Raw genomic sequence first — 23,265 nt, forward strand, 5'->3', positions numbered from 1 at the left:
GAGGCAGATATCCTGCTGGGAGTCTGTTATAGACCACCCAACCAGGATGAAGGGGCGGATGAAGCTTTCTATAAGCGGCTGGCAGAAGTCTCTCAATCGCTAGCCCTTGTTCTCGTGGGGGACTTCAACTTCCCGGACGTCTGCTGGAAATACAACACGGCAGAGAGGAAGCAGTCTAGGAGGTTCCTGGAGTGTGTGGAAGACAACTTCCTGACACAGCTGGCAAGTGAGCCTACCAGGGGAGGTGCCTCGCTCGACCTGCTGTTTACAAACAGAGAAGGACTGGTGGGAGATGTGGTGGTCGGAGGCCGTCTTGGGCTTAGCGACCATGAAATGATAGAATTCTCCATTCTTGGTGAAGTAAGGAGGGGGGGCAGCAAAACTGCAACCATGGACTTCCGGAGGGCAGACTTTGGCCTCTTCAGGACGTTGGTTGAGAGAGTCCCTTGGGAGACGGTCCTGAAGGGCAAAGGGGTCCAGGAAGGCTGGACGATCTTCAAGAAGGAAGTCTTAAAGGCGCAGGAGCAGGCTGTCCCTGTACGCCGTAAGAAGAACGGGCGGGGAAGACGACCGGCCTGGCTGAACGGGGAGCTCTTGCTGGGACTCAGGAAAAAAAGGAGAGTTTACCACTTGTGGAAGAAGGGGCAGGCGACTCAAGAAGAGTACAGGGATCTCGTTAGGTCGTGCAGAGAAGAAATGAGAAAGGCAAAAGCCCAGCTAGAACGCAATCTGGCCGCTGTCGTTAAAGACAACAAAAAAAGCTTTTACAAATATATTAATGACAAGAAGAGAGCCAAGGAGAATCTCCATCCTTTACTGGATGCAGGGGGGAACATTGTCACTGAGGATGAGGAAGAGGCTGAGGTACTCAATGCCTTCTTTGCCTCAGTCTTTAACAGGCAGAGCAGTTATCCTCAGGGTACTCGGCCCCCCGAGCTGGAAGACAGGGACGGCGAGCAGGATGAACCCCCCGTAATCCAAGAGGAAGCAGTCAATGACCTGCTACGCCACCTGGACACTCACAAGTCTATGGGGCCGGATGGGATCCACCCGAGAGTGCTGAGGGAGCTGGCGGAGGTGCTCGCCAAGCCGCTCTCCATCATTTATCAGCAGTCCTGGTTGACGGGGGAGGTCCCGGACGACTGGAGGCTTGCCAATGTGACGCCCATCTACAAGAAGGGCTGGAAGGAGGATCTGGGGAACTACAGGCCTGTCAGCCTGACCTCGGTGCCGGGGAAGATTATGGAGCGGTTCATCTTGAGGGCGCTCACAAGGCATGAGCGGGACAACCAGGGGATCAGGCCTAGCCAGCACGGGTTCATGAAAGGCAGGTCCTGCTTGACCAACCTGATCTCCTTCTGTGACCAGGTGACCCGCCTAGTGGATGAGGGAAAGGCTGTGGATGTGGTCTACCTGGACTTCAGTAAGGCCTTTGACACTGTCTCCCACAGCATTCTCCTAGAGAAGCTGGTGGCTCACGGCTTAGACAGGTGTACTCTGCGCTGGGTCAAAAACTGTCTGGACGGCCGGGCCCAGAGAGTTGTGGGGAATGGAGTTACATCCAGTTGGCGGCCGGTCACGAGCGGTGTTCCCCAGGGCTCAGTACTGGGGCCGGTCTTGTTTAATATCTTTATCGATGATCTGGATGAGGGGATTGAGTGCACCCTCAGTAAGTTTGCAGACAACACCAAGCTGGGTGGGAGTGTTGATCTGCTGGATCAGTAGGAAGGCTCTGCAGAGGGACCTGGACAGGCTGGATCGATGGGCTAAGGCCAACTGTATGAGGTTCAACAAGGCCAAGTGCCGGGTCCTGCACTTCGGCCACAACAACCCCATGCAGCGCTACAGGCTTGGGGAAGAGTGGCTGGAAAGCTGCCTGTCGGAAAAGGACCTGGGGGTGTTGGTCGACAGCCGGCTGAACATGAGCCGGCAGTGTGCCCAGGCGGCCAAGAAGGCCAATGGCACCCTGGCCTGTATCAGAAATAGTGTGGCCAGCAGGAGTAGGGAAGTGATTGTGCCCCTGTACTCGGCCCTGGTGAGGCCGCACCTTGAATACTGTGTTCAGTTTTGGGCCCCTCACTACAAGAAGGACGTTGAGGTGCTGGAGCGTGTCCAGAGAAGGGCAACGAGGCTGGTGAGGGGTCTGGAGAACAAGTCTTCTGAGGAGCGGCTGAGGGAACTGGGGTTGTTTAGCCTGGAGAAAAAGAGGCTGAGGGGAGACCTCATCGCTCTCTACAACTCCCTGAAAGGAGGTTGTAGCGAGGTGGGTGTCGGTCTCTTCTCCCAAGTAACAAGCGATAGGACGAGAGGAAATGGCCTCAAGTTGTGGCAGGGGAGGTTTAGATTGGATGTGACGAAAAATTTCTTTACTGAAAGAGTGGTGAAACATTGGACCAGGCTGCCCAGGGAAGTGGTTGAGTCCCCATCCCTGGAGGTATTTAAAAGACGAGTAGATGAGGCACTTAGGGACATGGTTTAGTGGTCACGGTGGTGTTGGGTTGACGGTTGGACTCGATGATCTTAGAGGTCTTTTCCAACCTCAATGATTCTATTCTATATCTAGTCTCAATCTACCCCCCTTTAGTTTAAAGCCATTCCCCCTTGTCCTGTTTTTGGTTAATAGTGTTAGACCATTGGGATTTTAAAATTGGTTTTCAGTTTCTCTTTCAGGAGAAGAAAAAATGTCTCTAGTTGATATCCTATTATGATTTAACTGATTAACTGTCTGATTAGTTAGTTTTGCTTAAAGACAGTTCAGCAAAAATCAGAAAAGCCGTATGAACAATGTTTAGAATACTACAGGCATTTTCTGCTAGAGGATTATTTCATTTATTATAAAGGTCTTCAGTGCAGTAATTGTGCCATTGGAAATAGATTACAAGGCTTGTTTCAAATCCTGGATTAAGTTACAAATATTGGTAGTCCTTTTTGTTGCTTTTGTGCATATCACATGCATGATAATTTTTAACATAAGCATTAGTGTCAGCATGAAAAGGACTTGTGTGACTATGGAATAGAACTGATTGTAAAAACTTGAATACAGAAATTTGCAGAATGGTGTTTATCTTAATTTGGCTCCTTATGTTACTGTTTTTAGTACTGTGTAATCACCAAAAAAAAGTAGAAAAACAGTACTTTGAAATGTCATCAAGGTTTGTTAGATTTTCTGTATCATGCTTTGAATTGCAAAATACTAAACGTTTAGCAGGTCATCGTCAGTAGTGGCTCCAACTAACTCTTCAACTAGGTAGTTCAGGAACAAGTTAGGGCAGAAACTTTTTAATAGGACAAGCGTGTGCGCTCCTCAGCACCTGAACTTCATTTTCTGTCCCCTGCTCCCCGCCCCTTTCAAGCATGAATGCGTGTGAGAGAGATGGGGAATGCTTTCCAATTCCCATATTCTCCGTTTCTCGTTAGTGGTAGCGTATTTGTATCGTAGTGTATCGCATTGCTCTCTGGGACGACTCCTTTCTTGTTTCCTTTTTTACCTTTCCGACAGTCCTCTTTCATCTACTTTTAAAATTAATTTTCTCCAGCAGTGTAGCAACCACTTGGCTTGTTCATCTGGATTGTGCCTGGCCTGCGGAGCCAGTACTTGGAGAATCTCGCTGTACGGTTTCTTCATTCTAACAAGTGGGGCCACAGGCTTTTTCCACGCAGTCTTCTAGGTTAGATGTTGGACTTAATCTGCCTGTGCTGTGGACCCCTGATTATGATTAAGATGATATCCCTCACCTTGAGAAGAACAGGCACATTTTCTAATCTGTTTTATGCTGATGTGTATCTTCAATAAATAGTTGAAACATGAGGAATTAGGAAATATGCAGAGGTATGGATTATTATCTGGCAGTTTGGATGGATGTGGCTTAGTGCTACTTTGCTGCAGTGCTACTTTGCTGCAGTGCTACTTTCATTTCAAAAGATAACGGATAAGAAATTAAAAAAAGGGTAAGAAATAAGAATTAAGTAAAGGATAAGAAATTTTAAGAATGTAGACGTGTGGGAACATCTTAAAGTGGTTCCTCATTAAAGAAATATTTCTTTGGAAAATAGCTTATATTATTTATCCTAATAATTTGTTTAAAAATAGATCACAATTAAATTTTCAACATTTAATCTCTTAGGTATACCTTGTCATGTTTTTTTCATTTAAATGAAACCTTATTGCTAATCTTGTCAAACAGTTGTATTATGCAGTATTCTTGTTCCTTGATGGATACAAAAGGAACCTGCATTTTTTGAAACAGGTCAAGTTAGGATTTGTTTGTGTGCTATGTGTACCACAGGAGTTTTATATTATACAGGGCAGTTTCTCCTTTTAGGTTTTTATTTAGCCTAAGGAGATGTCTGAACTGCTTGTGATCCTGTAAAACATTTGTCTTTTGAAGTATATACACAGTGCATTCACTTTTAAAAGCCTCTAATGTTTCATTCAAAGTTTTGCAAACAAAAGGATATACAAAATAAAATCAGATACTTCCTTTGAAAGAAGCTGAGAAATTTAATAAACTTTGAAACTAATGAGAATATTTTAATGACATATATTTAAATTTAATTAAAAATGACAACAATAACAAATTAACTGTGTTTTTCTTACATGGAAATAATGTAAGCCATATTTTGGTTAAATTATTGTTGCAACAAAGGAAATCAAGTACTGCTGACAAAACAAAGGGAAACAAAACCCTTTAGAAAGTCTTGAGGAAATGTTTTCAGTTTTCTGATAAGCTTTTCTGATTGGGATAATTATATTCTGGCTAAATTACTTTAATAGTATGCTAGTCATAAGAAATAAACCTGCTGATTTTTGACATAAAGTGTTTTTTTGTTTTAAAGTGCTGATAGTCTAAAGCAGCAAGAATGTATAATATAGTTCCATTAGTAAATCTGGCAACTAATGTCATACCTATGTTAGATGATGTAAATACAGCTCTTTTCCTAGGATCATATAACCTGATTTTACCTTCCCTTTGAAAAGCTTTTCCCCCAAGGAAGCAATTCTGTATCATTGTCCTGGCATCTTTTACATGGGGTAGCTAGACCTTCTGGAAAGGAAACCAGAGACAGCTAGTGCGATCTCTAGAAGTGGGAGTGTCTTTTTGGTGGTGGTAGGCACTAGTCATGTTTTCCTGTGGGAATGAGAAGACTGTATATATATCTACATACATATATTTACTGGCACCCTCCCCACCCCCCCACGCAAATAAATCATAGAATCATAGAACAAGCCAGGTTGGAAGGGACCTCAAAAGATCCTCTGGTCCAACATTTCATGGGAAAACGAGCCTAGATAAGATCATAGAATCATAGAATCATTGAGGTTGGAAAAGACCTCTAAGATCATCGAGTCCAACCGTCAACTCAACACGACCATGCCCACTAAACCATGTCCCTAAGTGCCGCATCTACCCGTCTTTTAAATACTTCCAGGGATGGTGACTCAAGAGTAGAGTGGGATGATCACATCTCTGTCTCTGCTAGCAATGCCCCTGCGGATGCAGCCCAGGATCCAATCTACCTTTGTTGCTGCAGTGGCACACTGCTGACTCCTGTTCAGCTTGTTGTCTACCAGGACGCCCAGGTCCTTTTCAGCAAGGCTGCTCCCCAGCCGTACAGAGATCCTAGCCTGTACTGGGCTCTTTGGTTATGTTGTCCCAGGTGCAGGACCTTGTACTTGTCACAGCTTTGGACACTATGCCCCCAAGTTCGTTAGTTTAAAGCAAGATTGGCAAGTCAGCCAATCTGCTAGCGAAGATTCTGCTGCCTCTTCTAGGTAGGTTGATACTATCTCTCCCCAATAGGCTGTATTCGTTGAAGGACTTCCCATGATCATAGAAACCAAAGCCCTAGTGACAACACCAGCCATGAAGCCATGTATTGATCTGCATGATGCATCATTGACTTCTGCCTGCACCCCTATCTCTGATTGGCAAGGCAGAGAAGAAAATCACTTGGGCACCTGTACCCTTTACTTGTGCCTCCAAGGCTCTGAAGTCCTGCTTGATCTTGCCCAGGTTTTGCTTTACCATGTCATTGGTGCCCACGTGGAAAAGAAGTAGGGGACAGTAGTCTGTGCTTTTAACCAGCTGCGGCAGTCATCTCCCTCTGACATCCCAGATCTTGGCTCCTGGCAAGCGGCAAACCTCCCTTGGCTGTATACCAGGCCAGCAGATGGATGCCTTGGTGCCTTTCAGCAGAGTCATCCACTACTAGCACTTGCTGTGTCCTTTTGCAGCTTTTACTATGTGCTGCTAGTGTGCTTCTCCCTGCGAGTCTTGCTCATGGTTTTTGTCCTCTACCAAGGCTTCATATCTGTTGCTGGTTGGTACATATGAGGAAGGGGAGTGAAATGATAGTCTGTTCCTACGGGTCATCAGAGACCTTGGCACCTCCTTCTCCAAGTGTGGCAGGTGCACCCACCCTGACAAAGATGGGGGGCATTAGGACCGCCACGTCCTTACTTTTCGCACCCTTACTTTCGTGCCTTTAAGGTGGTGAGTGCTGACCGTCACGTACACGCCTTGGGGCAGTGATTATGGTCACGTATACACCTCAGGCGAGGACTAAGAAAGTTAAGGCCCTCAGCCAATTAGAATTGACCACAGATCAGATTCGACTAGGGTATAAATGGAGCCCTGCTGGAGGGCAAGTTGAGTCGGTCCTCCACGGGAGCAGCGGGTCTGCAGTCAGGGACTCTCCCCTTGGGCCGCCCAAGGAAACTCCTTGAGGTTGAGCCCTCACCTTATAGGTGAGTGAGTGTGCACATTCTGGATCCTCATTTCTAAAGCTGGCTGTGCAGTATTAATCCCTCATACACCATCCTGAACCTGTGGTTTACTGATGTTGTTGGGAGTGTTGAACAATTTTGATGAGCTTTATTTCTAGTTAGTTTTCTGCTAAACAATTTTGGTTTAAATAAAGTTTATTTTTGAATTTGTCACCTGCCTAATTTGATTTCGTGAGCCTCTGCAACACCAAGGTGCTGTTAGTTTGTTGCTGAAGCTCTTTGTCCAGCAGTCTCTGGAGGTCAGTGCCACGGGGCCCTAGTACTTCTTGCAAAGTCTCAAATAATACTCTATTTCTTGTTCATCCTCCTTCATACAGCATAACCTGCTAACTTCCCCCTGCAGCTCTTCCACCCACTGCCTGAGTGACCCCACCAGAGCACACCTTGCACAAGTGGAGCTTCCACCCTCCTCCACCCAGGAGGCAGGGGTGCAGTCTTTGCAGCCCTCCACCTGGACAGCAGCTGCCCTGATAGCAAGCTCTGTCTGGGTGGCTGCCTCCACTCATCCTGGGCTTGCCTGGCAAGGTGGCCGATTCCTGTCTGCTGCAGAGAACAGCCCTTGCCTGGTCTCTACCACCATGCTTCTGCCAACCTCAAAGCCCTTCTAATTCCCTGGAGACCTCAAGCTGCTGGGTAGGCTTGCACAGCATCAGCTAGCTGGGGCGACCGTCGGGACAGCAGGCTAAGCCTGCGGGTAAGCAGAGCAAGCAGCAGCCTGATCTCTAGCAGAGTGCGCAGCCCTTCCCGCGCGAACTGCTGGCACCGCTCCCCTCAGTCGCCGCTCCCTGCGCACCCTATGTACTGCCCGTGCCGCTCTCCTCAGGCACCCGTGCCTGTTTGCACGCCCTGTTTGCGGCGCTCCTGGTGGCTGGCGCTGCCCCCGGGGCTGGTTTCACCTGGCCGCCGGGACAGCCGGCACTGCCGAGCTCTCACCCGCTGCTCTCCTCTGATGAGACCTGCCGCCTTGCCGGTCGGTCCCTCCCCACACACAGCCCAATGGTGTGGTGGGCCCAGAACCCCCCTCAGACACGCTGCGGGGACCTCACAAGCCTGGCGCTCCTCTCAGCACGAGGCGACTGCCGCTCGTGCTGCTAGTGTCGGCTTCCCGTGGTTTCAGTACTGTTGTAAGGAGGTAGTTCAGGGAGCATTCTACACTGAGGGAGGGATTGTATCTGTAAAAATTAAGAAATGAGCCTAGAATCCTTTCTTTCTGGAAGGAAAGATTAAAGCATCAGACAAATCAGTGGTTTGCATTTCTTCAGAGTAATACTTAGATGAAATCAAGTTTCCAACATGTTTTTCTGGTCACTGACTTTTTCAGAATCACTTTTTATGTGGTTGCATTGAAAATGTTTTCAGAAAAAAACATCCCAATCTTGTGGTAGTTCTTATAATGTGGAAATTGCTATAATTTACAAGGACTGAAGTACCTATTTTGGCTACTACAAGTGTCTACGTTGATATAGTTAACCATAACAGGGCTTCAGTGCTTATATACCTTTGAAGCTCTGTACAATACCTCTTCAGCCGAGTAACTGATTCTTTTGGGGACTGCAGAATGCAGAAGACATTGTGGACACTAATAAGCAATTAAATAAAAAGAAATTTACAGAACATCTCATACAATTGTGCTTTTGAACATTTTGTTTTAATCAACAGTTTTGCTTTTCAGGTTTCGTAGTAATATAACCTGTTAATATCTCTGAATGTATGTTTTTAATTTCCACTAGCATTAATTGGAGCTAAACATTTGCATTAAGTACGTCTCCCTTGAGCTCTCTAATATTGCTTGCAAAATGTAATCAGATAGTAAATGATTGTGAATGTACAATTAGAGTACAGATGGTTTCAACTGTGAATTACAGTCTTAATATTAATAAACCTGTTTTTTTTACTGGATGCTTTCTAATATCCTAGTAAAAAAGTGTTAGTAATGTATGTTAACATTATTGAGTAAACTAGTAAAAGTTAATCCATGTATGTTATAGATTATTGTATAGTCATGATTTATTTAACAAATACAGTTAAACCACCTTTTGTTTATTTGGACTGCAGGTCCTCAGCTTGTATGGAGAATCTTGTCACATTCAGTTTTAAGTCTGAATGTCAGGTGCATGTGGTTAACTGTGAGAAATTTGGAAGGTAGACAGGATCTTGTGGGCTGAAAAGATTATGAAGTGCCGATGTAAAATATTCTTTGTGCATTGAATGGTTCCTCAGAACTTATATCTCTGCTGCTGACTCCACTTCCATAAACTTCTCGCCTCCTTAAATTAAAAAAAAACGCAAAATTTTAAACTTGGCAGGGTGAAGTGTCTTTAAAGTTGAACCTCTGCCACTTGTAGTGAGATATAAACTGAAAGTACAGCTTATTATCTGACCTATTTTTGTTCATTGTCTTTCCTAAGTATTTTCAGAAGTTATTAAATAATTTGTGTTATCGTTTAAGTGTCCATTTTGTGAACCTCAGAAAAATCTATACCTGTAGATCCTAGTGTCATCTTCCCCTCCCACAGCATCTCCCAAACTACTTACTGTTTCCCAAAGAAAATTAGTGGGAGGAAACTAAAGTGGCATCTTGCTGGTGAGCAGTTGTTTCCTTTTTAATTTAGAATGATCTTTTATTTAGTCCGTATCATCAGCTGTGTCTATATGAAGATTTGTTTCCATTATTTTTAATTTCCTTCTTCCTGTTGTGTTCATTCCTTATCTGCTTTTTATCTGAGTCTTAATTATCCAAGGTGACGTGTACTCTGCACCTAACTCCAAGTATGTGAGCCTTTAAGTGTTTAACGTTAAAGGTACTGTTTTGAATTGATGCCTGAGTTAATTTTGCCAATGTAATATTGGCACACTGGGTCTTTGGAGCACTATTACTGTATTAATGAATGCTTCCAGTCCTTTAACCCGTTGCTTTGCCTGTGATTTATAGCTTGTGTCCCACAATGCACTTGAATAGGACTTCGGCTGTGAAGATTATACAGAGATGTTAATTTAGAACATAAAGATAATATAGCAATCTGACAGCTCAGCTGATGCTACTTTTTTATAACACTATGATGAGGTAATTCTTGCATTAATTCTGTAATCATTTCATGTAGATTTCCAGTGGGTCCAGGGAGATGTATGTGAAGTTCAATTGATGGTGTACAACCCTATGCCTTTTGAGCTCCGAGTAGAAAACATGGTACGTATCTTCCTAAGTCTCCCCTTTTTATTATTTTTTTCCTGAAAAATTTCTCAGTTGAACTTTCGAATATGGTTTTCTATAAATCAAATAGTTTAAAAAATCGTTTAAGCCAGCGTAACCTCAGTTTAACAGTGCAGTACTGTCAATTTTCTCGTATTTGTTGGTAATGAGGTATTGAAATGAAAATCTCTGCCACTCAGAGTGTTTAAATGGTTTACTGTTACTGACCCGTAAATCAATTCTGTACCTTTCTGCATTGACTAGAAGTCATGCTCCATAATTTACATATACTGGTTTTCAGGTAATAATTATATCCCGAAAACTAATAATTAGTGTATACTTACTACTGTAATTTAAAAATCTGCATTCATCCTAGCTTTTCAAATTCCCATTTTGGCCACATTTTTAAAAATCTGGGGAATTAAAATAGTTAGTTCTGAGAAGCTTTGTTTTTTCATAGAAACTTCAGCTCACAGATCTGCTGTTCCCAAGGATATATGTTATTTGAAAATACCGTAAGCTAAAATGATCAGGAGGGAGGAAAAAAAGGCTAAAAAACCAGAGAAGCATGTAAGGTTGGAAGGATCAAGCCCAAACCATCTACTACTTCAGTCAACTATCTGATACTAATTTTGTGGACTGCTTGCAGTGTATCCTGAAACAAAGTGAATTGGTTTTTTTCCCCCCCCTTTATGCCAACTAACAGGACTTTTTTGTTTGTTATCCATTTAAAGGTTAAAAGTCCTCTAACTGCCAAACCAACTTAATCTCCACTCCATCCTAATCCAGTGTTATCCTTTATGTTAAATATTTTTACCTTTAATATTGCTTTAAAAAATAAAACCCATCTCTTAGAGCCCATTGTTCTGTTAGGCTAAGTGAATCAGCATATATTTATTTGCTCAGGATTTTTGTTTGTTTTTTTTATTGATAGGTCTACTGCAGTGGCTAGTTAAACAATTTTACCTAAATTACTGATAATATGCCACATATAATAAAGTGTTTTTCCATAGGAAAGGAACATGCCCAAAGATTGTGCTTATAGGAAAATAAAATTCATTCTTGGAAGCTAACACACTGGTTTCTTCAGCAGCATTTTATCTAACCCTCACCAAAGTATTCCAAATTGTTAGTAATGAATAGAAAAAGTAATTGTAAAGCTGAGCATGAGAAAGGACTCTATAGGAATTAATTTAAGAACATTTTGATTTATAGTCTAATTTGTATTGTGTAAGTAATGATGTAATTATATATTTAAAAAACTGGGTTTGGGTAATTTCTTAATTTCTTTATGGGAAAATTTCTTATGAGTGCTTACATACACTTAAGGACTCAGAATACAGCTATTTGCATAGATGTGCACTCCATCCATTCCCTGAGCAAATTAATCGTAGTAGCGTGAATACTTCTTTTTACTGTTAGCGTGATAAAGTTCCATCTTTGAATTAATACTGAATTTCAGAAAGCATAAGAGGAAGCAGGCATGCAAACTAGATACAAATAATTGAAGTGATTAATGTAATTCTTTAGTCAGTGCGCCATAAATAGAGTGCTTTGAGAAACTCTGCTGTGCGCTAACGGCATCTCATTGGTAGAAATTAGTTGATTTTGCTTGAGTTGTCTGTGGTACCAAGACTGTAGCCAGCAAGTTGAGGAAAGTAATTATTCCCCTCAATTTGGCATTTGAGATCCAATGTCTTTAAAACCAAGGTCAGTTTTGAGCTCCGCGTGCAATAGAAATATTGACATACTGGTATCAGTCCAGCAGTATCACCAAGATGATTGGCAGGCTGGAGCATATGACAGATGAGGACAGGTTCAAAGAGCTGCATCTGTTCAGTTTGTAGAAGAGAAGAATACTGGGGTAATTCCTATTGCTTTCCTTGATCCCAAAATGGGAAGGTGTAGTGAAAACGGAGCCAGACTCTTCCCAGAGGTGCCCAGTGTGAAGGTGAGAATCAGGGAACACGTTGCAGCAATGGAAAACTTTCCTAATAAAAAGTTCCCTTTTTCCAATCATGAGGGTGATCATATACTGGAACTGGTTGCCCAGAGAGAACGTGGGATCTCCATCTTTAGGAATCTTCAAAACTTGTGTGTATAGGACAGTGAAAAACCGAAACTACCATCAAAGCTGGCCCTGTTTTGAGCAGTGGCCTGGGCAAGAGGACCTCTAGCATTTCCTTCCAGTCTAAATTGTTCTGATTTTCCAGTCTCATCTGTAAGCTTTCTAGAATGTGGGAATAGTTATGACTTTATCACAAGAATAAACTCTTTTGGTTTTATTTTAATAATTCAAAGCTTTGTTTAATATTTTAAAATATTTTGGTTTATTATTAACATGTACTCATGCCAGCAGTCCCCATGCCCCCTTGTTGTCTGATTTCTCATCAGGTATCACATTCTGTCCTATTATTTAGTCTCATAGAATCATTTTCATAGCAAGCATATCCTTTTCTGTCATTTAGTGGCAGTTTCAGCTCGTTTGTCCCACAACTTTTTTCCTTCTGTCTGACTCAGCACCTTACCTTTGCAGTATGACTACTCACTCAAGCTTGTTTCCAATGACTGGCAGTTCGTTCTTCTTTGAGTTCTCCATTGCTTGATTTCCTTTGTTCTTTACCCTTTTCGTGGTTCACCATTCATCAACATGTAACTGTCCTGAAATCTAGTCTTACTCCTTTTTTCTAATTTTCCCTTTCCCTCGTCTTTCAGTTTGTGATTTGTTGTTCTGTTGGCTTATTTGTTTCATGTTAAATGAAAGCATCGATCCAGACTTTTTATCACGATACTTTTCCTAATGTGTCTTCCTGTTTGTTATGGCTGAAAGTTGTGATGATAAACAACTTAGTATTATTCTCCTTAAAGTTGTTAAGGAGAATGTTTCCTCATTGAAAGGCTTCTCTAGCTTTTTTCATTATTTGAAGTATTCATGCTAAGTACATGTAGTTTAATTGAGGTATGCTTAAGTAAAAGAAATTGGATTTTTAGACTTGACATGAGACTGTGGAGACAAGACTTTGATCAGTGTTGCTCAGATGATAAGCCCTGTACTGTCTGAAAAGTTGATTTTTTTTTGTTTTATTGTTCTCAAAGCTCTTTGCCCATCTTTGTTGTTCTTGCTTTTTATTTTGTCATGAATACTCATGATTTGGGACTCTATTTAGATACCTATTCTTCATGCGTATCCCATTTCTGTATTACTTTTCTGTCTTTTTCTATTTCATGTTTTTGTTTTATCCATATAGTTAGAAGGCTGATCCATTGAAAGGTGTAATAGTGTTTGTAAAATGACAAAGGAAAATGTTTAGTCATGGAATATGGATGTGATTAAGTCCAACAACTGTGTATTTTAGTCAATAAAGCGAAGTAGGAGAGAGCATAGGGGTGATCAGACGAAAGGCTTTAATAAAACTTAGCAGGTACCTTAAATCAACAGAGTGAGAGACAGACAAAAATGAGCCTAACGAAGCTTTGACTGCAATGGCTTAGACAGAATATTTTTGCTATCCTGGTGGTGGAGACCAAGTTAACAGGAGATGTGATGTTCAGCTGTAAATAAGTGTATATACCACTTTACTTTTTTTTCCCCAGGAATATTGATTTCTGTATAAACTTGTTCAGGTATGTGAGTGATAGCTTCTGTCTCTTTTGTGGTTACTAAGCCTTTTTTCTGTCCAGGAAAAAATGACCTTCAGATTTCAGGCCTTCAGAAAACCCCCAAAATTCTGGGAAATATCTGAGGGATTTATTTTGTATCTTGGTTAAAGCAGTAAATCATGGTACAGTCTAGTGAGATCTACTATTAAAATAAAATGCATGTGAAGATGCACTGCAAAGTGTGTTAAGTTCTCTAAGATTTTTAGCTACTTTGTTTCTCAAGTTTCATATAAAAGAAAAAAAAAAAAAAAACCACCAGCTGAGAAATTTTGAGGCAATGTTATTTATTGAGTGAAAGCATTTTTTGTGCCCCTCTACTCGGCCCTGGTAAGGCCGCACCTTGAATACTGTGTTCAGTTTTGGGCCCCTCACTACAAGAAGGACGTCGAGGTGCTGGAGCGTGTCCAGAGAAGGGCAACGAGGCTGGTGAGGGGTCTGGAGAACAAGTCTTCTGAGGAGCGGCTGAGGGAACTGGGGTTGTTTAGCCTGCAGAAAAGGAGGCTGAGGGGAGACCTCATCGCTCTCTACAACTCCCTGAAAGGAGGTTGTAGCGAGGTGGGTGTCGGTCTCTTCTCTGAAGTAACAAGCGATAGGACGAGAGGAAATGGCCTCAAGTTGTGCCAGGGGAGGTTTAGATTGGATGTAAGGAAAAATTTCTTTACTGAAAGAGTGGTGAAACATTGGAACAGGCTGCCCAGGGAAGTGGTGGAGTCCCCATCCCTGGAAGTATTTAAAAGACGTGTAGATGAGGCGCTTAGGGACATGGTTTAGTGGGCATGGTGGTGTTGGGTTGACGGTTGGACTCGATGATCTTAGAGGTCTTTTCCAACCTCAATGATTCTATGATTCTATGATTCTATGATTTCTGCACTTACTGTAGAAAATATAGCTGTTGTTCTAAGAAGGCTACAATATTTACAGAGCAGTGTAAACTGTATTGAATAATATCGAGAAACTAAAAAATACTACCCCAAAACATGGGGGTAATGTAGTTTATAGTACTAAAAGCTCATTATTCAAAAAGAAAGTCTTTGTTCTATAGTTCTCCTTCTGTTTGGAGCGTGTATTTATTTGAAGACAATTTAAGTGTGGTATTTTGATTAATGATGGTATAAGAATGGCTGTTACTTTTTTTTTTGTAAACTTCAAAACCATACTATTGGCCAAGAGCTCTATGTTGATGTTTAAAAATACCATCTAAAATTTTGATAAATCTTTATGTATAATCAGTCCCATAACTTAGCTTATGATCTTTTAAATTGTTTCCATGAACTGCTCTTTAGTGAGTTCACATCTTTGTACTGTTTCTGCCATCTTGAGAGAATATTTACTTGCTGACAGATGACATTTAATTGAAGCTATATTGGATAAGAATGTACACAAAAAAAGTGAGGGGGAATAAGGATAAAAATGGTTGAGTTCGGTGTTTTCTAGGTCTGCCTAAAATAATCTTACTAGAAATAGTAGGGAAAATTTGCTTTTAAATAAATATCTGACAGTTTTTGTGTAAAGCATGTTCAGTGTGAAAACTAACTTTGGCAGTGTTACTTTAAAAAAAGAATGATTGCATTTCAGGATTGGTAAGTGAAGCCTAAAAAAAGCAGTTACATACTCATGCTGGTTTAACAGCATCCCCAAATGCTACCATTTACATACAAGTTGCTTTGTTTCTCTAAAACTAAATCGAGGTTTGAAGTGATTGAAAGACATGCTGTGATAATAGCATGCATATATTCACTCTAAGACAATTTAAATTGTTTTATAAGAATATAAGGAAATGTAAATTTTGTGTGTGTGTGAGATTCATATATTCCCTGGAGGAAACCTTGTATATGGGTAAACTTCTCCTAGAAGGTCAGAAAGAGCAATGATTACTAAATAGTATTACTTGAAATACAGTATAAGACTCAAGAGAAAAGAAATCTAACACTTCCTTTTTTTTTTTTTTTGTGTCTGATAAGTTTAGGTAAAGGATATGACAATACTTCAGCCTTGATTTGATTGTCACTGTTAATCTAAAATCTTTTTAGGCACCAGAGGGCAATGTTGCGCAAATATTGCTGAATTCTGCCATCCAGCAAATACCAATATTGAAAATGTCTTTCAGACATTCTAGATATGTCATTGTCTTTTAAAACTTATTTGTGTGGGTTAAGTTTTAAGGGTAAGTATCTTGATCTCAGTTTATGTCTGGAACTCTGAAGCCTAGTTGAGGTTTATATTGGTTTTTTTTTCCATTTGGGTGAGTTTTTATGTTTTCTTAGTATCTTTGCTTTTAAAAACTGGAAGTTTTACTGAATGGTAAAGCTCTCATAATGAGAGAAATGAATGCTGTATTCCCCTCCATGTGATAATGCACTTGAGGCTCTTTTATTTCTACTCCAGGCATAGTATGTGCTTAGTGCAGGTGTTTTGGCATTTCCATTGCGTTTGTTCTCTAGAAAAGCTCTTTCTTTTCATGGTTTTTGTTGTTAAAAAATAGACTGAGAATGCATTTTTAATGCATTATAAGAAAAATACATTGTGCTGAGTACTTATTTTGCTTTAGCAGTTATCTGTGATCAACATGCTGTGTTTGTGATCAGCATGATCCAAGGGTGTCATTTTGATATAATTTCAGGGGCTGGAGAACAATCTACACTGTATATAGCAATTTTTTTCCTCTACTGTTATTAAATCATTTTAATACTAGCAATTTCTCTTACTAGTAACCCTTCTTGTCCATAAACACACACATATTTTGGGTGATTGTACTCCAGATGCGTTCGCGTGCCTTTTTGTCTATTATTGTCTCTATTTATCTTGATTTTTGTCTGGATTTTGTCTGCTGTTAACATTCTCGGTTTAAATCCTTTGGTGAAGAAGATGCTTTCTCTGACAGCTGGGTTGTGATCATTGCTTTTCCTGAGCCTTGACCATTAGCCTTTAAAAATATTACCATTGATTTATTTAATTTTTCTCAGTTCATTTCCCTATTTTTTTCCCCCACGGTTGTGATCTTTAGTTTCTTCAGGGTTATTTGGCTCTGGTCCATTCCAGGCCTCGGTCCCCTGCAATGAGGGAATTTATTGGTGTCATAGATCAAAACTCTGGCTGGGCTCTGAGGTTTTGACTGGCAATTTTGGGGTCGTATGGCAGCCTGTGTATGTGCATGCATGGCTACTTTAGATGCATTTCTCAGGGCTGTGCTGGTTTATGGCCCCCCTTGAGGTTTTTTTTTCCTTTACGGGAACGTAAAAGGCTTTCAGGGAAATGTCTTCCCATGCACCCCCTCCATCCAGCTTGATAGTGGACGATGTCTAATTGCTGGGATGGGGGACTAATTTGTATTACGTAAAAGCACAAGATTGGTTATACTGCAAGAAGTGAAATGAATGTATGAATGTATGTCCTGACATCCAGCTTGACTAAAAATGTGAAGCAGAGGAGTAAGAACATGGGAGAAAGCTGTATTTACCCATTGCTTCCCTCTCTCCCTTGCCCCAAGGAAAACTGGGCTAATGAGGACCATGTCTTAATGAGGAGCTTCCCATGTTTCAGAGAAGTGACCTGACTATGGTTTTGCAATGGTGTTGTCATTTCTTAGTGTTTTGTATATGTTTATAGGCATTTGATATACTGGCTATTTTGGGGAGTTAGCTAGGAGTGGGAAAATAATGATGTGTATTAATTGTTACAAGGTAAGTTCAGTGTAGTATTGGGAGAAAGTTTGAACTGGAAAGGCTTTCCAGTTTAACCACTGCATTAAGTTACCTAATCCCCTTTTAGAGACTACCACTGAGGGAAATTCCAACTCCCTAGAATAAACATGCTGGGAATTGTTAACGTGGAGTTGGCTCTGCTTCAGAGTAGGAAGATGAGTTAGAAGGGGTCCCTGTCAGTTCTGTTTATTTGCATTTGTTATAGCTGGTACTAAACAAGACATTGGAGGGTTTTTTTTGTCATAGATTTTTTAGGACTTTAAGTCCTTGGATGAAAGTATTTAGTTGAGGTGAATCCTGAATAATTAAAATATATTTGAATATTTGGACAAATGATAGTTCAGTGCTTTCGGGACTGAAATAATCTTACAAAGCCTTCTGTACCTGTTTTAAAAGTGAGTTTAGGAGGGTGCATGGGGTCACCTTTTGTTTATGTTCTAAGATTTGCTTCAGCCAAAGCAAAAGCAGAATGATTATGATGAAGACTGAGGCTAAGTCAGTATTAAAGTGTGAATGTTCACCCCATTTCTGTGGGGTGAATCCCACTGGAAGGATTCATATTCAGTCACATGCAATCAATTGTGTTGCATCATATCTAAAATTAGTTTGTATTGTCTAGTTATTGCAATAATTATTTTAATCTCTTTATTCTGTAGTATTGCAAGGAATATTTCACCAAGAGTGCAAACAAGGCCTGCTTAAGCTCCCAGCTACATAAACAGACCTATTTGAAAAGTAGTGACCAAGCTTGCGTTTATGAAGTGGGAATCAAAAAACGGCAGTGCTCTGGTACACTGGGTGGTGAATGTAAGACAATTATAACACAGAATTAGTTTTTACTTACTTTTTTGTGGATTGTTTCTGACAGCTGAAGTCTCCGTGTGAAACTGGGGGAAAACTAAAATTCAGTAAAAGTGAGGGTTTGATACAGTATTTTCTTACAACTCAAGCAAAATGATGACATTGAATTTTGTGCAGTATTAGAGAAGGATAGAGCTCTCTAACATGCCTTTCCACAAAGCCAGAATAGCTTTGATTGAATTAGGTGTTGTCTCAACAGTGTCAAGTCTACAAAGAAGTAATTGCTAGAACGAAGGATTTTTTTAGCTTTTGGGTATATTATAATCTTGATGACTTCAGATCTTCAGTAGAAGAGAAATCAAGAACCTGACAAACCTGTTCAGTTTGCTTTCTTAAGCTTCTGGTGTGTTTAGGACTTTGCTGTTAAAAATCTTAGGTGCAAAGCATTTATTTAGCCGTTATGTAGCATGTACATAAAAGACAGTTGTTTGTTAGTTTTCCAGAAGGCACACTGCCTTCTGAGGAGGGAAGAAATTCTGATAATAGCTTTTAATTTAGTTCAGTTTTTTACTGCTGGTGTGTTGATTTTGGTTAATATCTAGGAATTGCTTGAAGAAGACTTGCTGGTGGTTAGTCCCAATGCAAATCAGGCCATTAAAACTTAATGTACATGACAGGTCAAGTTTCAGTCATTGCCTGGGTAATTTCAGTGGTGCCATTTGCGTTTCTTTAAGTACTTGTTATACGAGTATCAATTTTCCTAATTTCTAACTGAGAATTAGAAACATAAGAGGGCTAGTCTGTCTTTTACAACTGACATGAGCATTAGAGGCACACCATTCATAATCCAATTGAACTAAAAACTAGGCAATCATAGATGTTTTCAAAGGAAAACAATGCTGGTATTCTGGCACTCTGCAGATAACGTTGCTGCTTCTTAAACTCCTTGTTCAGTCTTCAGTCTCTTTGTGGTTTTCTGTGGCTCAAATGATGATTTTTTTCATGTCTTTACAAAAATAGTATCTACCTCTTCCATAGAGTTTTGAGTTCCTGTGAAGCATCCTCATGGAGTTGAGGTTTAATCCAGTTGTACTTACTGCATTACTTGATGGAGATATTTGGATGGCATCTTTATTAAAAAAATAAAAATAAAAATCTATGTGTATAGAAAAGCAGCTGGTAACTTAGACTTATGTGCTTTACAGCATTAAATTTCTTACTTGTAACAGTACATTCTGTGTTGAAGCATCTTAAATTCATTAACCGAGCTTAACCCCCCCCCAGTCTACTAAGGATAGTAATGCTGTGTTTAAAAGTTTGTTAAATTTTTTTTTTTTCTTAATTTCTTATTTTGTCCCATGTTCTAAATTTAGGATGCTAAGAGATTTCTCTGATATACACTAAGGGAGTAAATCATACAGCCTAACTGCAGGCATCTAAGCTTGATAAAGGATCGATTTAGAAAAGTGAATGTCTTATTCCAACTCACTGAGATGTTTAGGTTGGATAGTAAAGCTAGGCTTGCTTTATTATCTGTAAATACTAAATTTTTTTCCTCCTGTTTTCTGGCCAGGAACTTTAATTAAAGCTAAGCAAGAGCCACTATTGATGTTTGATTTCCACTGTCCAAAATATAAGCAAATACATAAGTAAGGTCACAGGTACAATTAAATGTAGGTACAAAACAACACCATGCAGATTAAATCACTCATTCTTTTTACTGTGCTTGGGTATAAATTTTTATTAGTTTTTCATACATTGTTCCCCCCTCAGATCCTGAAACACGTTTCAGTGTTGAACGCAAATCTTGTCGTAATTCAAGATGCATGCTTCAGTCACTGGAACTTAAAAACCAAAATAACTGCAATGAGGAAATTGGAATAAATAGTAAAAGTTTGGGTGATGTAATGCGAGAGATTAAAATATAAGTATATATCATAAAAATGTAAGTGTATATCATAAAGGCATTTATCTATGTAATATGACTTTTTCAGGGTCTCTTGACAACAGGAGTAGAATTCGAATCTCTTCCTGCAGCTCTTTCTCTACCTGCAGAATCTGGTCTCTATCCGGTAACTCTTGTGGGTGTTCCTCAAACTACTGGACAGATCACTGTTAATGGTAAGGGATGTCTTTAGTCATTCTCTTCCTAGCAAAACAACCATGTGTTTTACATCTCTGTGGATTACATAAGTTTGTATGACACATATATATTTGGCACTCTGAATTCTCCTCAGTAAGTAAAAGAATCATAGAATCATAGAATCATTGAGGTTGGAAAAGACCTCTAAGATCATCGAGTCCAACCGTCGACCCAACAAAAAAACAAAACAAAACAAAAAAAAAAGGAAATCTGTTTTCTATACTAGACTTCATAAAAAACATAGCCCGAAAAATTCCTTGGTTGTAACAGCAGTAATGAACACATATTTACAGTATCTCACGTATGAGTGGAAAAGGATAATGAACTCAAACTCCCCTTTATTAATGCTTTCATTTGGAAAGCTTCTGAGGAGGATTACTTGAACGTTTTCATGAGAATGCAGAAGATAATCTTGCAGTTCGTTTTTCTTAATTAATCGTGTTCATGTAAGATTACAGAAATTTTTGCAGATTGCTTCTGTAGAAACAGTTTAGCCAATGTGTGTAGTCTGTTGCAGTCGAGATATCATTTCATTAATAAGCCTAAATAAAATTGTGTTTGTAGTAAGTAAAGAGAATTAAAGAGCTTTTGTAGAAGACGAGCAGATCAGTCTCCTAGAAAAGGAGGTATATGTGAAGATGATAGATTCAACAAGTAGTAGGACTGAATCATCTTACCAACACACAATTTTAGGTACGTGTTCCCGGAATACAGAATTACAGGAAAAGAACCATTTTAATAAAGCTAAACACCAAAAGAAGATGGCTTTGAACTTGAAGAAACTCTGTTCTCACTGAGTTTTTCTTAAGTGCTTTTCTGTCTGCTCATAAAATGATTCTTCATTTGATTTTTTTTTTCCAGAAACTATTTCAGTAAATACAGAATAGCATCAAAGCATTCAGAACATTTGTGCTGTAGTTGTCTGCTTTTAGTTTCACATACTAAAAATGTATTGCAAGTGGAGGAGTTGATTTCTGTACTTGGTGGCTGTTTGTCTGTCAATGTATCAATTTTTCCTTCAGTGTAGCTTGTATATATTGCCTGGTAAGGAATTGGTGTAGAGGTACTTTCCTACTAAATTGAACTTTTAGAGGATAAGCTGTGGTCTTGCATGGCAGGTGTCTGTGTGGGTATGCATGTATGCATATATATATTTTTTTTCCTAATTAATTTCCTTTAGGATTCTTTTTTACTTCACTTGTGGATACAGTTGAAACTCGTTCCTATAAACAGTTTTTAGAGGAAATAGGGAACGGTTAACATATGTTGAAGGGTAACAAGTTCTATGTGCACCAGTGGATTAGGTGATGTAGTATAAAATGGTGGTCTCTGTACTATGACTTGTGATGTTGATCTCGTAAAGGATTCTACAGAACTTATACAATGTGTGGTAGAAATCATGGACTCTTTTATTTTTTTAAATTTACATGTCATAAAGGCATACATGTGTGTTGTTTGTATGTTGTCATGTAGTTATAAATGTTATTTAGGGGATTTGAAAACCTTTTATGTATTTTGTGTCCTGAGAAGATTCTTCTGTAGAGAAGGTGGTGGTTTGGGTAGCAGAAATATTGGCAAGATCTGACTAGTAAGCTTAGTACTTTTAGACCTTTCAGGAAACAGAAAAATTCACAACATACTGGTGTTTTCTTCTAAAAATCAGGTTACCATACTTCAGTTTTTGGAGTCTTCAGTGATTGCCTTCTGGACAATCTGCCAGGAGTGAAGACCAATGGCTGTACTGTTGAAGTCATTCCAGCTTTGCCAAGGCTGCAGATCAGTACCTCCCTTCCAAGGTGAGAAACTGAATTAAATGATGATTTTATTTGGTTGTATTTAAGCGTAGTTAAGTGTTGAATAAAAACTCCTTCATCTGAGTATATAATCGGTGCTTCAGTAAAACAAGCCATAAACTATATCTGTGCTATTTACTTTACAATACAAATCTATTTTTTTTGTTTTACTGCTTGAAACCTTGGAATTTCATAGAAAATATTTTGAGATTTAATTAACTGAGCGAGTGTAATGGTTATTCATTATTAGAGTCATAGTTTTAAAAGACTGAATCCTTTAAAGGCTAAATGTTCATAAAATCTTGCAGTAAAGAGGTAATCCATGGAATAGTGTAGGTTGGAAAGGGTGCCTCTGGAGGTCATCTGGTCCAGGTTCTTGTTCAAAGCAGAGCCAGCTTTGACAAGTGATATGACTTAAATGTTAGATCAGGTTGCCCAGGACATGATCTAGTTAAATTTTAATTATCTCCATGGGCGGTGTTTCCATCACCTCTGTGGGAAATCAGTTCCCATGTCTGACCGTACTCACAAAAGTAAAAATCACCCCCTCTTCTTTCTTTCAAACTGAGCAAACCCAGCTCTTTGAACCTGTCCTCATATGTCATGTGCTCTAGCCTCCTAATCATTTTGATAACCCTCTTCTGGACTTGCTCCAATATATCAATATTTCCATTGTTTAGGAGAGGACCAAACGATACCGTACTACAGAAACAATATGTTTAAAAGGTACAGGAAGAATCAACTAAAATAACTTCCTTATACACTCACCAAAAAGATCACAGTAGTAGTGTGGGTTTTTTGTGAGGTTTTTTTTAGCTTTTTTTTCTTGAAGAATGCGGCTGACTAATTCCACAATTTTAGAGAGAGTTGGTAAGACGCTGATTCAATTCGATTTTTGGAACTTTTCAAAGTTCAAGAGTATTCACCTACTAAGCTGCATGTTGATCACTATATCTCAGAGTCTTGCCAGCCATCTATTGTTTTGCAAATAGTTGTAAAAGTACGGAATTTCAGTTTTCCCTTTTTTTTTTTTTAATAGTCCTTTTAGCTATGGATCAGGAAACAGCCTTTGTTACTTACTGCCTTGATAGCTCAAGTACCACAGGGATTGTTCTATTGATTGGAAGATCTCAGCTCCATTTATGATCCTTAGTAGGATGGCCATCAGTATCGTATGACACAGAGATATA

The 23,265-nt window shown here is 39.8% G+C and overlaps 1 protein-coding gene across 3 annotated transcripts in view; it reads left to right on the top strand.

Moving 5' to 3' along the window:
* The window catches only part of TRAPPC9 (trafficking protein particle complex subunit 9), a 549,779-nt gene that overhangs the window by 63,404 nt on the left and 463,110 nt on the right, over positions 1 to 23,265 (top strand). For all 3 annotated transcript variants that reach the window (XM_076329044.1, XM_076329045.1, XM_076329047.1), the window contains 3 exons: positions 9,889 to 9,974; positions 20,134 to 20,260; positions 21,946 to 22,078. In XM_076329044.1, coding sequence (XP_076185159.1) covers positions 9,889 to 9,974; positions 20,134 to 20,260; positions 21,946 to 22,078 — 346 coding nt within the window. The remainder of the gene's footprint in view (positions 1 to 9,888; positions 9,975 to 20,133; positions 20,261 to 21,945; positions 22,079 to 23,265) is intronic.

This window comes from Aptenodytes patagonicus, chromosome 2, assembly GCF_965638725.1.
Source record: "Aptenodytes patagonicus chromosome 2, bAptPat1.pri.cur, whole genome shotgun sequence".
In the NCBI taxonomy this organism is placed as follows: Eukaryota; Metazoa; Chordata; class Aves; order Sphenisciformes; family Spheniscidae; genus Aptenodytes; species Aptenodytes patagonicus.